The sequence below is a fragment of the Scyliorhinus canicula genome, chromosome 14, assembly GCF_902713615.1.
Source record: "Scyliorhinus canicula chromosome 14, sScyCan1.1, whole genome shotgun sequence".
NCBI lineage: Eukaryota > Metazoa > Chordata > Chondrichthyes > Carcharhiniformes > Scyliorhinidae > Scyliorhinus > Scyliorhinus canicula.
Genome location: NC_052159.1, coordinates 56,752,800 through 56,768,005, shown reverse-complemented (window position 1 = coordinate 56,768,005; position 15,206 = coordinate 56,752,800). Strand labels below are relative to the sequence as shown.

Here is a 15,206-nt window from a genome sequence, read left to right as displayed (position 1 = left end):
ACTTTAGCTTTCATTCAACTCTCTGGAGGGAAAACCAAGCCCTTCAGTAAGAGAGTTGAATAGAACCTGTGTCCTTTAAGATAGTTATGGGTTTAGCCAAATCAGTTGAAAAAAATGTGGTGATCTTTCCCCTGGACAAAATCCTGCACATCTCTCATCTACCTCATTCCTCACAGCTCCCACAGTCTTTACCTTCAGTCTCCCAAGTCCACTTAAAGTTACAGTCTGCCCTGTAGTATTCTCCACTTGTGTTCCCTTTTTGGAATCCTCTTTATGAACTCCCATCAATCCTATGGGCTTTCCTTGCAACTTCCAACATGCTGTACGAACATGTCCCACCTAGACTTTCGAGTCTCACCTCCACCCTCGGTACCTTCCTTCCTGGCTGGAAGAGGAGAACTTGGAACATTCGCAGCTATCCGTTCTTTACCTTGACCACCTGCCTTCCTTTCACTCTCCTACTTCCTACCCTTTTCAAAATTATGTGGGTGATGGGACAATGGTTTAAATTTATGGATTAGCTTATAATCGTTAGCCATAATTGCTGCTTGTCTAGCAATTCAACATGGGTTCTTATCATAGAAGGTAGGGAATTCTTAAATTACTATGAGAATGACCTCTCTCCAAGCCTCCATTGGTAGCGGTAGCTCCCAATGCTCATAACCATCTATTAAAATAGTCCGGCTTAACCCTTTCAAATTCAGCATACCTCTATCCCGACTATCTCCTTAAATTCCAAAATTGTTGCCTATAAACTTCGGCGGGCGGCAGGGTTCACAGCGCCAGGGTTCGATTTCCGGCTTGGGTCACTGTCTGTGCAGAGTCTTCACATTGTCCACATGTCTGTGTGGGTTTCCTCTGGGTGCTCCAGAAAGACGTCCTTGTTAAGTTAGGTGAATTAGACAATCTGAATTCGCCCTCCGTGTAACCGGACAGGTGCCGTAGCGTGGCGACATGGGGATTTTCGCAGTAACTTCATTGCAGTGTAAGCCTACTTGTGGCACTAATAAAGATTATTATTATTAACCATGAATAGCCTTTTTAACCTCGTCATAATTCTTAGACGCCTGTTCTGACTGGAAAGCATACACTTACTCTGCCTGCCCCGTCAATTTACTCCGCATGGGTAATGTCCACTTTTATCTGGCAATACATTTGGTTGCTATTTTCTCAAAAGCCCTAAAAAGGTTTCCACCTGTCTCTCTTCGAATTTCGGCAGAGTCTGAAAACATATCGTCACTTCTGTTTTAAGATTAAGCTCCCCTCTAATTTCTACTGCCTTAAGCTGGAAATCTGTCTCTTTTGATTGCTTTTTTCTCTCTTTTGCTTTTTTTCTCTCTCTCTCTTTTGCTTTTTCCTCTCTCTCTCTCTCTTTTGCTTTTTCCTCTCTCGCTCTTTTGCTTTTTCCTCTCTCTCTCTCTTTTGCTTTTTCCTCTCTCCCTCTTTTGATTTTTCCCCTCTCTAATTCTGTCCTGTTCATTTCTATCTCCTTGTCTCTTCGCTTTATCTCGCTGTCATGCTCGAACTGCAACTGCATTCTCTCCAGCTCAATTTCTCCACCAGAAAATATCCTTGATACTACACTACCTAGTGGGCTCTGCTATTTCTAGCATCTCTTTCAAATTTAAATCCTGAGCAATTGTGTCAGTTATCTCCCTGGCTCTAGCTGGTACCTCTATTTGTAATTGCTCTGCCAATTTGACTAGCTTGTCTTTTCAAAACTCTTTTCAATCAACCAGACACCAATCATCCACCTGAAGAAAACTCTCAGCAGCTTCCAGAGCCATCCTGTTATATTAATACAAACTTGGTGTCTCTTCTTAATTCATACTGTAACCCAAACTTCACTGTCAACTGTTCCAAAGATTCTGGACCCGACCCCCCCCCCCCCCAATTAATTTGCGACACCCTGGGCCAATGCGTGGTAAATTCCAGTCCCATTTGACCGGGAGTTGCAACACAATTGTATTAACCAATGATTCTTGGAAAAATAACCAAAGTATTTGGCCTTCGGCTGCCTAATAATTACAGTCACCAGGTTTGTAGATGTAAACACAATTACTTTTTATTAATAACAAGAACTGAAATGAAATATGCAGCACATACAACTGGTTAACTTATCTAATTCCAAATTCTCTGCTTTAATCTGCCCCACTCCCAAGATGGACAAATACAGAGGGAAGGAAGTGGGTTTAAAAACACATAAATAAAATCAACTTTGTGTCAGGTGGTGGTTCTTTAGCACCTTACTCTTCAAACTGCTTTCAGTTCACTGCTTTTACTGTAGGTTCATTCAGGCCTCGATAGTTTCAGAAATACAACACTCGCAGCCTTTTTGGAGAGGGAGAGAGAGTCCTGGTCTTGGTTTGCAGCCTGTAATGGTTTCCTGTAGATTCATTCATTCAGGTTCTCTGCAGTTTCAGGAATACAGCGCTCACCGCCTTTCTGAAGAAAACACGAAGGAGAGAGAGAGAGACCTTGGCCCTGTGCTTCCAGGAATCGAACTGAGCTCCTTGGGTCTCTGAAAATCATTCCACTCAGGCAGCATCCAATCACCACCTGTTACGGGGAGAATACGGCCTTTTGGCCAATTCATTGGCCTGCTGCCAATCAATCAAACCGAATCCCACTCTCTCACTGGTGCCGAAAAGTCTGAAGCTCCTGTTCGAGTATAGTAGAGTGTTCTCTCCTGTATCTTCTGCATTCCTCATTCTCTCTGCTGCTTGACTTAAAGATACATGTCCATTAATCACCCATGGATCAAAAATGATAACGGCAAAATTTTAAAAAGGGGAAATAAGGGAATAAACAGGAAGTACCCTTTGAGTAAAGTAGATTGAGAGCGGAGATGGTTTTTTTTTTTCTTGTTGTTTAAATGGGAATAAAGATAGAAGTTAAGGGTATTGTATTCACTGTTTTGAGTAGTATTGTTAAAGCTATTTTCTGGTGTGATGTTAAAGATTTCAATACTGTGTTAGTAATAAAGTTTGTTTTAATGTACCATATCCCACGTATTTGTGCAATCACTACTGGGGGATAGCATCCTCTCAGTCTTACAAAATTAAAACAAAATATTGGGGTTTCTGTCCAGTATCATAGCCACTGTTAGGGTCTGGTCTGGGATCACAATACACTATCTTCCTCACAGTTCATAAGGCTTCCAAGTTTTGTAGCATCAACAAACTTTGAAATGATTCCCTGTACACCAAGGTCTAGGTCATTAATATATATCAAGAAAGGTAAGCGTCCCAACACGAACCCTGGGGAACTCCACTACAAACCATAAATAAAATACTACATGGGCTGGAGATCTGAAATCAAAACAGAGTGCTGGAAGATCGCAGCATGTCTGGCAGTATCTGTGGATAAAGAAACAGAGTTAACCATTTGAATCCAATTTCATTATTCTTCGGAACAGAAAAAGTAGAAACGTGATGAGCTTTATGCTGTTGGAAAAGGGGGGTGTACAGGTGGAATAAAAGTGTAGGTTACAAATTGGTTACGGTAAGAGGGTGAAACAAAAGGCAGCGGTTATCGTAGCAGTAAGAAAGCATTGGTTCAGAGTAGGTGTTAATATCAGAAGAAAGTTCGGCTCAGTCTGAGACTTGGTCAGACTGAGCTGACCTTTGTTCAACTATTGACACCTACTTTGGACCGACAACGAATACCACTCCCTTTGGTTTTACTTCCATGGTATCTTTGGTATTTAATCCATGCTACCTTTCTTAAATCTCCTCCGCCTTCAAATTCATCCTTTTGTTCCGTCTGACCCTCTCCCTTTGACTACAGCATAAAGCTCACCACATCCCTTTCTTCAGTCGTGACAAATTGGACTCGAAACGTCAAATCTGTTTCTCACACCACCAGATGGAGTTTTTTCTAGCATTTTGTTTTTATTCCACTATAAACCTTCTTTCATCCCAAATACATTCATTAACCACTACTATGTAACTATGGCAATAACCTTTCTCATCTGTCTGTTGTATGATGCTATATAGAACAGTACATAGAACAGTACAGCACAGAACAGGCCCTTCGGCCCTCAATGTTGTGCCGAGCCATGATCACCCTACTCAAACCCACGTATCCACCCTATACCCGTAACCCAACAACCCCCCTTAACCTTACTTTTATTAGGACACTACGGGCAATTTAGCATGGCCAATCCACCTAACCCGCACATCTTTGGACTGTGGGAGGAAACCGGAGCACCCGGAGGAAACCCACGCACACGGGGAGGACGTGCAGACTCCACACAGACAGTGACCCAGCCGGGAATCGAACCTGGGACCCTGGAGCTGTGAAGCATTTATGCTAACCACCATGCTACCCTGCTGCCCCTTTTCAAACCTTTTGAAAATTCATGTACACCACATTAGCTGCATTGCCCTCATCAGCCCCCAGCAGATTGGTTAACCTGGATTTTACCTCAAGAAATCCATGCTGGCTTTCTTTAACGATCACACATTTGTCCATGTGACTTAATTTTGTTCTGAATGATTGTGTCATTTGAGCCAAAAGGTCTGCAGTCTGGATCAGTATATAGACGTAATAAATGTTGGGCGTTTGTAACATTTGAATTATGTGACAATTCAAATGATTCCAATTCCAATTTTTAAACTTGTATTATATTACTGTTGAAAATCAAAATAATGCACACTAACACTCAGTAATTAATTCATGGGTTATGGGCTTTGCTGGCTATCCCTGATTGCCCCTGAGAAGGTAGTAGTGAGCTCTGCGTCAATCCATGTGGTGGTGCAGGTTCTCCCATGGTGCTTTAAGGGAGGGAGTGCCAGGATTTTGATCCTGGGATAGTGAAGGATCTGTGGTATATTTCCATGTTAGGATGGTGAGTATCTTGGAGGGCAGCCTCCATGTGGTGGTGTTCCCAGATATCTGCTGCCCTTGCCCTTTTAGATGTTGGTCATGGGTTTGTATAGTGCTGTCTGAGGAGCTTTGGTGAGTTCCTACAATCCATAATATAGATGGTTTCACACTGCTGCTACTGTGTCGGTAGAGGGAGTGAATGTTTGGGAGTGAGGTGCCAATCATGCGGGCTCTTTGTCCTGGATGCTATCAATCTTCTTGGGTGTTACTGGAGCTGCATTCATCCAGGCAAGTGGCGTGTTTTCCATCACACTCCTGACTTGAGCCTTGTAGATGGTGGACAGGCTTTGGGGAATCAGCAAGTGAGTTACTTGCCACAAATTCCTATCCTGTTCTTGTAGCTACAGTATTAATCTGGTTAGTCCAGTGCAGTTTCTGGTCAATTGTAACCCCCCCCCCCCCCCCCCCCCACCCCCCCAGGATGTTGATAGTGGGGGATTCAATGATTATAATGCCATTGACTGTCATGGGGGTGATGCTGAGATTCTCTCAAATGTTACTTTCCACTTGTCAGTCCAAGTCCAGATATTGTCCAGGTCTTGCTACATTTTCATGTGGACTACTTCAGTATCTAAGGAGTCGTGAATGTTGCAGAACATTGTTCAATCAGCGAACATCCGGCAGCAGGGTAGCATGGTGGTTAGCATAAATGCTTCACAGCTCCAGGGTCCCAGGTTCGATTCTCGGCTGGGTCACTGTCTGTGTGGAGTCTGCACGTCCTCCCCCTGTGTGCGTGGGTTTCCTCCGGGTGCTCCGGTTTCCTCCCACAGTCCAAAGATGTGCGGGTTAGGTGGATTGGCCATGCTAAATTGCCCGTAGTGTCCTAAAAAAAGTAAGGTTAAGGGGGGGTTGTTGGGTTACGGGTATAGGGTGGATACGTGGGTTTGAGTAGGGTGATCATGGCTCGGCACAACATTGAGGGCCGAAGGGCCTGTTCTGTGCTGTACTGTTCTATGTTCTATGTTCTGACTACATGACAGAAGGAAAGTAATTGAAACAACTGAAGGTGGTTGGGCTTGAAGTGCTATCCTGAGGATCTCCTACAGTGATGTCCTGGAGCTGAGATAACTGACCTCCCAACAACAACAACCAATTTCCTTTTTGCCAGATATGACTCCATTAATAACCCTTTTCCTTCTGAACACAGTAAATTCACCATCCAATGTAGTATCCAGGTCGCTTCAGTGACTGTTTACCTTGACTTCACTATGGAACCCGCCAAGGTCATAAGTTTTATTTTGAGAATGTACCCTAATAAAGTCATTTGCAAACATTAACTACATCTATAATGTGGCGAATATTGACATACTGGCATTCTGCCATACACTCCGATCAAATGGGGGATTCAATACTTCACTCAAATGCTGGGCAAAACCTTTCCGAATATCAGCAAAGGCCAGTAGTGAGTGGGAAAATGGCGTTGAAGCCTTCGCGGCAACAGTGGCTTTCTCCACTATATGGTTCAGAGCTTAGGTGGACAAAATAAAGGGGTATCACAATGTAACGCATGCCAGAAATTGACCCTTCAAAGAGCATGGTTCGAATCGGAGCTCCTCCTGAGAGTTCTGCTTGCCAATACTCACATTGGGAGACCCAGTCGTGTTTCATGTAGTCCTGCCCTCAAGCTGATATGAATGGACTTCTTATGGGAGGAGTGGTGATTCAAGCGTGGACACGGATAATACGATAACGTATCAAAATGATACACCAAACCCACTCAATGACACGTGGGCGGAAAATCCCTTCTATCTTTTACATCTAATTTTCAATGCTTGTGCCTCCAACTTTCTCTATTCCATGCATTGCATAAAGCCTTATTCCAAGAAACCTTATCCACTTTGAAGCTTGTCTACAATCCTCACCTGCCACAAGCGTCAACTCATTCTCATTCACAAGCTCCTTGTCCTATCATCTTTGTGCTTGCATTCTCCAGCAAGTTGGATTCAGAGTTTAATTCTCAATTTCATATTTGTCTATGGCCTCACACTATTGTTAATGATCTCTTCCTGCCTCTCTTCTCACTTGCAAGATGATTCTCTTATTGTTCAGCTTCTTGATTTTCCCTCCATCATTGGTGACCAGTTTTTCAGCTACTGCAATGGTCAGAAACTTTCCTGTTCCCATCGACTTTGCTACCTCCCTCCCACTTCTCCAAAACTCTTCTCTTTGACCATATCTTTGATACTACACTTTTCCTTTCTTACTCTTGCACTTCCCATTTGTTATTTTGCTCTCTTAATGTTATGCACCTTGAGATATTTCCCTGCTGATGGCTGAAATATTTGTTTTGTATTTTGGGGTGGAATGATTAAAAATGCAAAATCATTTCACTAGTTCGTTGTGTTTTGTGATGTTAGTGATTTCTACTGCTTACAAATGCTGAAAACCTGTCAGGTAGGTTACATCAAACATCAGAGCAAAAAATAAAATAAAATTATCACAAGCAGTTATTCAATTAGGAACCACTGTTCAAATTGAGCAGGTTTACAATTTCCCTCTTGGCAGTCAAGGAAGAGTAACTTTCTGAAATGCCCTGTTGGCAAGTAAAACTTTGCCATAGTTAAAGATAAGACTAGCTTTCAATTAGATAACTAATACAGTAGTCCCCCTTTATAACGCGGGTGTTGGGGTCCAAGACAGCCACCCGCGTTGCAACCGAGCCGCGGATATCCACGATGGGGGTTTTAAATTTATTTAAAAATCTATGCTAGCGCTTCCCATTTAGAGTCTACGGGGGGCGGGGGGAGAGGTCAGACCCCCGTAGACTCACAATGGGAAGCGCTAGCATAGATTTTTAAATAAATTTAAAACCCCCATCGTGGATCTAATTAAAACAGTGTCAATTTCAGCGGCCGGCTCACTTTGATCCGGAGAGGGAAGCTGCTCTCTCACTGAAACAATCAGCCGGCCGCTGAAATTGACACTTCCTGCTGCTCTCTCCCTCCAATCCAACTTTTAAGTTTTAATGTTTCTGATTGGAGGGAGAGAGCAGCCGGCAGTGTCAATTTCAGCGGCCGGCTGATTGTTTCAGTGAGAGAGCAGCTTCCCTCTCCGGATCAAAGTGAGCCGGCCGCTGAAATTGACACTGCCGGCTGATTGGAGGGAGAGAGCAGAGAACACAGGAGGAGGTCATACGGGCCTCTGCAAGACCAGCATGGTCTCACATCGCCCCTCCCCTCTGTAGTTGGGGTTCAGGCTGTGGCTGCTGGGGTGCAGGCCGTGGCTCCTGGGGTACAGGCCGTGGCTGCTGGGTTTCAGGCTGTGGCTGCTGGGGTACTGTGGCTGCTGGGGTGCAGGCCGTGGCTGCTGAGGTACAGGCTGTGGCTGCTGGGGTACTGATTGGAGGGAGAGAGCAGCCGGCAGTGTCAATTTCAGCGGCCGGCTGATTGTTTCAGTGAGAGAGCAGCTTCCCTCTCCGGATCAAAGTGAGCCGGCCGCTGAAATTGACACAACTGACAGTTGGGGTCCATAAGCCCCCCCGCGGTATATCGGGGTATATCGTGTATTGCGGAGCGTGGTATAACGGGGGACTACTGTAATATAGATTACAATGGACCTATGGTCCTTGGTTCTTGGTCAGTGATGGTCTCAGTTGGAGAATAGAGTAGGTCTCATTGCCTCCGAGCTAGAAAGCTGAAAAATAGGCCACAATCCTAATCCTGATCTCTCTGTTGGTGTGTCCACGCTCAAGCCCATCAGATATTACAGCCCATGAAACTGCTAGCAAGCCAATAAAATATGTCCAATTATCTTTGTTTCACAGGTAATTAGACTTATTTGTTAGCATTTAACTAAACGAGACAAAATAGATGAATTATTACAAAACAGTAGTTATACATTTAATGGATGTTGATAAATATGCATAATTGCAATATTAAAATATGAATAATTAAAAAATTGGTACCAACTTCAACTGCCAAACATGATATATTTTGATCAATGAACAAATTGTTTTGCAAAATGGCCCGAAAAGTCATAGCACCACAAGGAACACACATCCTGACATTTTTGAACAATCAATTTCACGGAACTGAAAATTTCATAACTGAATTATTCCTTCAATTGTCGGCTTTAAATTTTGTACTGCAAGTGTTTATCCTCTTTGATGCTGCACGAAATACATCTAAGTAGCCCACTTAGGAACAAAATATTTGGACAACCATGGTGAAATCTGGATTAGGCTCAGCAGCCGTCCCTACATCTGATCAGACAACATCCTACTGTCTGTTATTGTGAGCTCACCTCCAACTTCTCAATTTTTCCACTAATCTTAGCTTGTGTGCTGTACTTGTCTCCTACCACCAACTCTTCTGACCATTATCTCAAATCCATCTCTAGCAGGATGATCATGCTTTGTGAACCATTATTGTCTTGTTTGTCATGTTGTCGCCAACTGGTCCTGTTTTCTGGAATTTCTTTGTACCTTCCCCAAGTCAATCTTCTGCCCTTGGCTTTCTAGCCCTTCTATTTCTGACAGTGAATTGATGTTCTCGCTGACAAATTCTTGCCTAATGCTATTTGAGGTAGAAATTGTCTCACATTTGGTTGAGGTTTAATTCTATGATTATGCTTATTCAAGTTTTTGCCGTGAGATCATCATGTTGCATGTGGAAATCTCAGATTTTTTTATATTGTTTTAGGTATGGGTTCTTGCCACTTCTGTAAAAGAAGTGCTTTACCTCAATATCAAGCCACAATGCCTGATGGAAAACTTTACAACTTCTGCAGCTCTAGTTGTGTGGCTAAATTTCAGGTTTGTATGTTTTGTTCTTTTTGTTACTAAATTATTATTTTTTCGATATATTAATGAGATTTTACATTTTCTAAAATAATGCAACAAAGAACATAGAACATACAGTGCAGACGGAGGCCATTCGCCCATCAAGTCTGCAACGACTCACATTAAGCCCTCACTTCCACCCTATCCCTGTAACCCAATTACCCCTCCTAGCCTTTTTGGACACTAAGGGCAATTTAGCATGGCCAATCCACCTAACCTGCATGTCTTTGGACTGTGGGAGGAAACCGGAGCACCCAGAGGAAACCCATACAGACACTGGGAGAACGTGCAGACTCCGCACAAGCAGTGACTGAGGAATCTAACCTGGGACCCTGGTGCTGTGAAGCCACAGTGCTATCCACTTGTGCTACCGTGCTGCCCCAAACAAACAAATTCATCAACATAAGTAAGGAAGATGGGGGGGGGGGAGAAAAATACATAACCTGCTTCTACATGAGCACTGAATGGAACAGGAGAGTGATATAACTGCCATCATTGGATAGAATCAGTTGTCCATAACCCCCCCTCTCCACCAGAAACCAAGGGCAAAACAGGACAGGGTCATGAAAACGTGACAACATGATAAAATGGTGTTCTCCAACATCTCCCCCTCGACTCCATCAGCACCAGTGATCCAGTACAGCCTTCTCCTTCTGGATTCCAGACCACCTGCACCCATCTCTGAGACAGAAGCGGATTTGTCATACCCACTCTTGAAAAGCAAAAGAAAATACAGAAAACCCCAGATCTACAGACAGTTGCATCCATACTATACAAAGCAACAACCCCCCCCCCCCCCCCCCCCCCCCAAAAAAACAGGCCCAAGGCAGAAACACAATTATGAAGAGGAGAGGACTGGCAACAATGACATGTTGAGACCGTGGTCAAGCCTTCAGTCCTCCCACGGTCAAAAAGAAGAGTAACAGAGCTGCCCCACCAGATGACGACAAGCAAGCAATAAGCAAGCAACTCCCTGGGGGGATAACAGGGTATCCAAGACACAGAACCTGACCCATCCCCAGGCCCCTGTGTAGCATAGAGACCAGGAAACAAAACCCACCCTCCAGGAAGCAACCTCGCAACACCCTCTGAGAGGACATCCAGAGCCCTGAGGGGCAGCAGGATAACAGCCACAGCACAAGCTGAATCACAAAAAACTGCCTCCAGCACAGCCCAAAAATCGTACTCCCATTGATCCTGTACTTTTCCAACCCCATTCAAGGATGATTGTTGCAGTCATGGGGTGTGGGTTCATTGGACAAGAAGTGAACCGTCGAGACGGCCAACAATTAAGTATCCTGAAAGGGAGGGTCAATTCCCTCCTCCCCGCCAAAAATGCAGAACCCCCCACACACCCACAACACCGGGCCAGATCAGGATAAGAGCCAACATAATGCTCACCCAGATGAAGAGAAGTATCCCCAAAAAAGGGAACCCCAAACGAAGCTCAAAGCGACAACCATCGCAGAAAGGATATCCACGGTTGTTGAGGATATCCTTCCTCAACAACCCAACCTACACTATGGCCCAGGAGAGGAACACGATGATAGACCCAAACAGAGGAAAGAAAAAACTCAACCTCTCAAGGAGGAGACAAAGGAAACCAGTCCTCCGCAGGATTCAAACCTCTGCACAGGCCAAATAAGGATGAGAGACAGATCCTTAACTCAAAGAACATATAAAAACAAAAAAAAATACAAATCTCAAAGAAATTGAGGGCTATCCTCAATCTCAGTGAGGACTGAACTAGCCCTACAACCGTATCCACCCACTCATCACCACCCCAGCTCTACTTGTCCACTTCATAAACAAGATAGCAATTTGGGTGGGGGGGGGCAACAAAAAAAAAACACCCCTCCCCCAACCACCAGGATTATAAAGACACCATAACCATAAGGAGTAAAACTGCACAAATCATAATTGACTGAAAATGATCTTATTAACACAGGGTAAGAATGATCAACGGCACAGACCATCATGTTCACATTTCGCACTCCCCTGCAAGAAAAAAGATGACAAAAAGTCAACAACATGATCAGCAGGGAATAATGATCAAGATTATCAAAGAACTGCAAATTAAATTGCAGGATAGAGACATCTTCCATGTCACACGAGAAGGCAAAGGATAAGGCAGGATCAATGAGCACACTACAGGAAGTCGCAAGGATTCCATCGATTGAAGCACAAGAGGCCATCACATCCACCATGCTGTCTCTCTGACGTCCTGGCCCCCCGCCAGGGAGTTGGGGGAGATGACTTGACTAGCTCTCCCATCAACGCCTCACGACGAGCATCGAGAATTGGATGGAATAAAACGAGTGATCAGTAGGCTCTACCAACTCCTGGCCTCAGAGAGGATAAGTTGTGCTCCATCAAGTCTGATGCTCCCAGCCTCCAAATCAAGATTCACAAAGCATGGCAGCAGGATTTCAGTGATACGAAGGCAAACCCTAACCAGGGACAATGCTTCTTCGAGTACAAAATGCTTTCATGCACCTCCACTGCTCTTCTAAAGGTACCCTGCAGTCCCTTGAAGTGAGCTCTCGAGGCCTGTACCGCAGAGCCGAAATTCTCAGTCAAGGCAACATCTTTGATGGCTGCCATCAGCCGATACCCACAGCACCTCCAAGACACTCAGCAAAAACTGTGCCACTACAAGCTGGACCCACTCCAGCCCACTCTGACTGCCAAGTACAAACAAGGATTTTAACATTTTATCACCGGCCTTTTCAAGATAAAGAGCAATCGGGGACTCCCAGAGACATGGCACAAGCCATGTAGCCCAAGAAAAAGCAAATATGAAATGAGTGACTGGATGAAATGACAGATTAAAGGATAAGCAGAGCCTTGCTTGCGAAAATGCGACCAATCCCATCATGTGACCCAGATGAAGAGAAGTATCCCCAAAAATGTGAACACCCAACCTAGCTCAAAGCGACAACCTTCGCAGAGAGGATATCCAGAGCAACCAGTTACTAAATTATTTGATACAAGTTTTGCGATCCATGTCACATTATGTAAATCTTCATAGAATTTACAGTGCATGAGAAGACCAAAGCTTTGACAAAGGGTCATCTGGACTCTCAATGTTAGCTCTTTACTCTCCCGACAGATGTTGCCAGACCTGAGATTTTCCAGCATTTTCTCCCTGAAATAGTTAATACTTGTAAATAGCAGATTGTACTTCACTTGCAAAGGTTGGTTCATTAGATATCTTCTTTGCTATGTTGGAAATGGATAATGTTGTGAAGAGAATGCATCCAAGATCTCGATGCCATGCCATACCTGTCTTGAGCATGTTGTCAATTTCTATTACCTTTTTGGATGTAATTGTAGCACATCACTCGTGTATTTCCATTAGATCAACCAACAGATCCATAGCCCCAGCTGAAGACTATTATCATTTTTTTTTTTAACTTCAAAACGTTGACGTTTGGAGCCTGCAGTCAATTTGAACTCTCTTTCCCCCCCCCCCCCCAAGTCATCACTCTCATCTGGATTGATAGATTAGATACTTAATCATGGACCAGTAACTGGACCATCAAAACAATGGTCATAGTCATCTAGTTGCATAAAGGCAAAGGCTCTCGTAAAAGCATTTGGAAAGAATAGGGAGAAGTTATAAATATAGATACAAAATTTATTGTGATTTATGTTTTAGTCTTACAGTGTACAAACAACAACAAATGGGCAGGTTGTAACAAATGAGGTGCAGCTGAACTGTACCTACTGCAAGACTGGATTCAGTGCTAAGCCAGAAGTGTTGGAATGGGAGGTAAGATCAAGATAAATTTTAACATACATGCCATAACTAGATGCAAATGGGTTCGGAGTAGCATTATATGGCAATAATACTTAATTTTTATTTCGGAAAATGCTGCATGAAAGTGAGGCTTACTATATTCACCGGGAGAATGTAGAATGTAGAAACTCCACACAGACAATGACCCAAGGCCGGAATTGATCCCGGGTCCGTGACGGAGTAGGAAGAGAATTGGGAGATGACAAAGTATGTTTGGAGAAGAGGATCCTATGCTTTTTGAAGGTTGCGAGGCAGTGGCAAGGCAGATATTACAGGATATTAAGTTACAAAGAGCAGGAGTTGAATTATAGATTTATGATATTAAATTCTTCTCTGATACAGGTACTGGATGAAATAAGTTTGGAAAATTGTGAGTGTCCGCCATGGAACATCCCCTGTCCAATTAGCTTTAAAATTAGTAATATTAGAACAAAGAACAAAGGAAATTACAGCACAGGGACAGGGCCTTCGGCCCTCCAACCAACTATGTTGCCCGCCTGAACCAAAACCCCCTACCCTTCCGGGGACTATAATCCCTCTATTCCCATCTTATTCATGTATTTGTCAAGACTCCCCCTAAAAGCCACTATCGTATCTGCTTCCAGTACCTCTCTTGGCAGCGAGTTCCAGGCACCCACCACCCTCTGTGTAAAAAGACTTGCTTGGTACATCTCCTTTAAACCTTGCCCCTCACACCTTCAACTCCGAGTAATTAACTATTCCACTCTGGGAAGAAGCTTCTGACTATCCTCTCTGGCCATGCCATCATAATTTTGTCGACTTCTATCAGGTCGCCCTTCAACCTTCGTCATTCCAGTGAGAACAAACCAAGTTTCTCCAACCTCTCCTCATACCTAATGCCCTCCATACCAGGCAACAACCTGGTAAATCTTTTCTGTAGCCTTTCCAAAGCCTCCACTTGCCGTATGCCTTCTTGACTACCTTCTTCACCTGCGCCATTGTTTAAAACCAATCACCAGGATTGTTGGTGTGACCAATGGAAAGGATCAAGGAATCCTGTTTGGGAAGAATTTAGAGAATTAAAATCACATTTTTCAGTGCTTGATGTAAAATGGGTTGGCAACAGTTTTTTCATCCTCACCTCCTTCGATAATTTCATTAGTTTGTCATGCCAGTTAAAAGATACATTATAGTAGTTTACCTTTTTTTCAGAATCATGTATTTCAGTTCTGCAGCAAAATGTGCTGTGAGGATCACAAGAAGTTGCACTGCATCGTGTCTTACTGTGAATATTGTCAGGAAGAAAAAATTGTACATGAAACTGTGAAGTTCTCTGGAGTGAATAAAGCATTCTGTAGTGAAGGTAGGTTTCATTACGCTGATGTGTCATTTAAATTTGAAGTTTTGTGATGGAAAAGCTATTTTGAATATTTTCCCAAGAATTTTATGTTTGATTGGAAAAATCTTCTTTTTCTACCTTGTATGTTTAGTATCAGAGGACAGGAACAGGAGTAGACCATTCAGCCCAGAGAGACTAATCTACCATTTAATTAGATCATGGCTGGTCAATACCTCGACTCCATTTTCCTGCCTTTGATCACATTCCCTTGACACCAAAATCTCTAAATCTCATCCCTAAATTATGTTAATCCTACCACAATAGCCTTTTGTGGAGAGAATGTGCTGTTAATTTATACATTTTCTCACTTCTATTGGGAAATTAAAGTGGAAGCACATATTGCCACGGTTGAAGAATTAAAAAAAAAAGACGAG

General features: G+C 43.5%; 1 protein-coding gene across 1 annotated transcript in view; it reads left to right on the top strand.

Moving 5' to 3' along the window:
* Positions 1-15,206, top strand: part of zmym2 (zinc finger, MYM-type 2) — a 180,209-nt gene that overhangs the window by 83,930 nt on the left and 81,073 nt on the right. Inside the window, 3 exon segments of the mRNA XM_038817980.1 lie at positions 9,531-9,643; positions 13,332-13,445; positions 14,646-14,796. Coding sequence (XP_038673908.1) covers positions 9,531-9,643; positions 13,332-13,445; positions 14,646-14,796 — 378 coding nt within the window.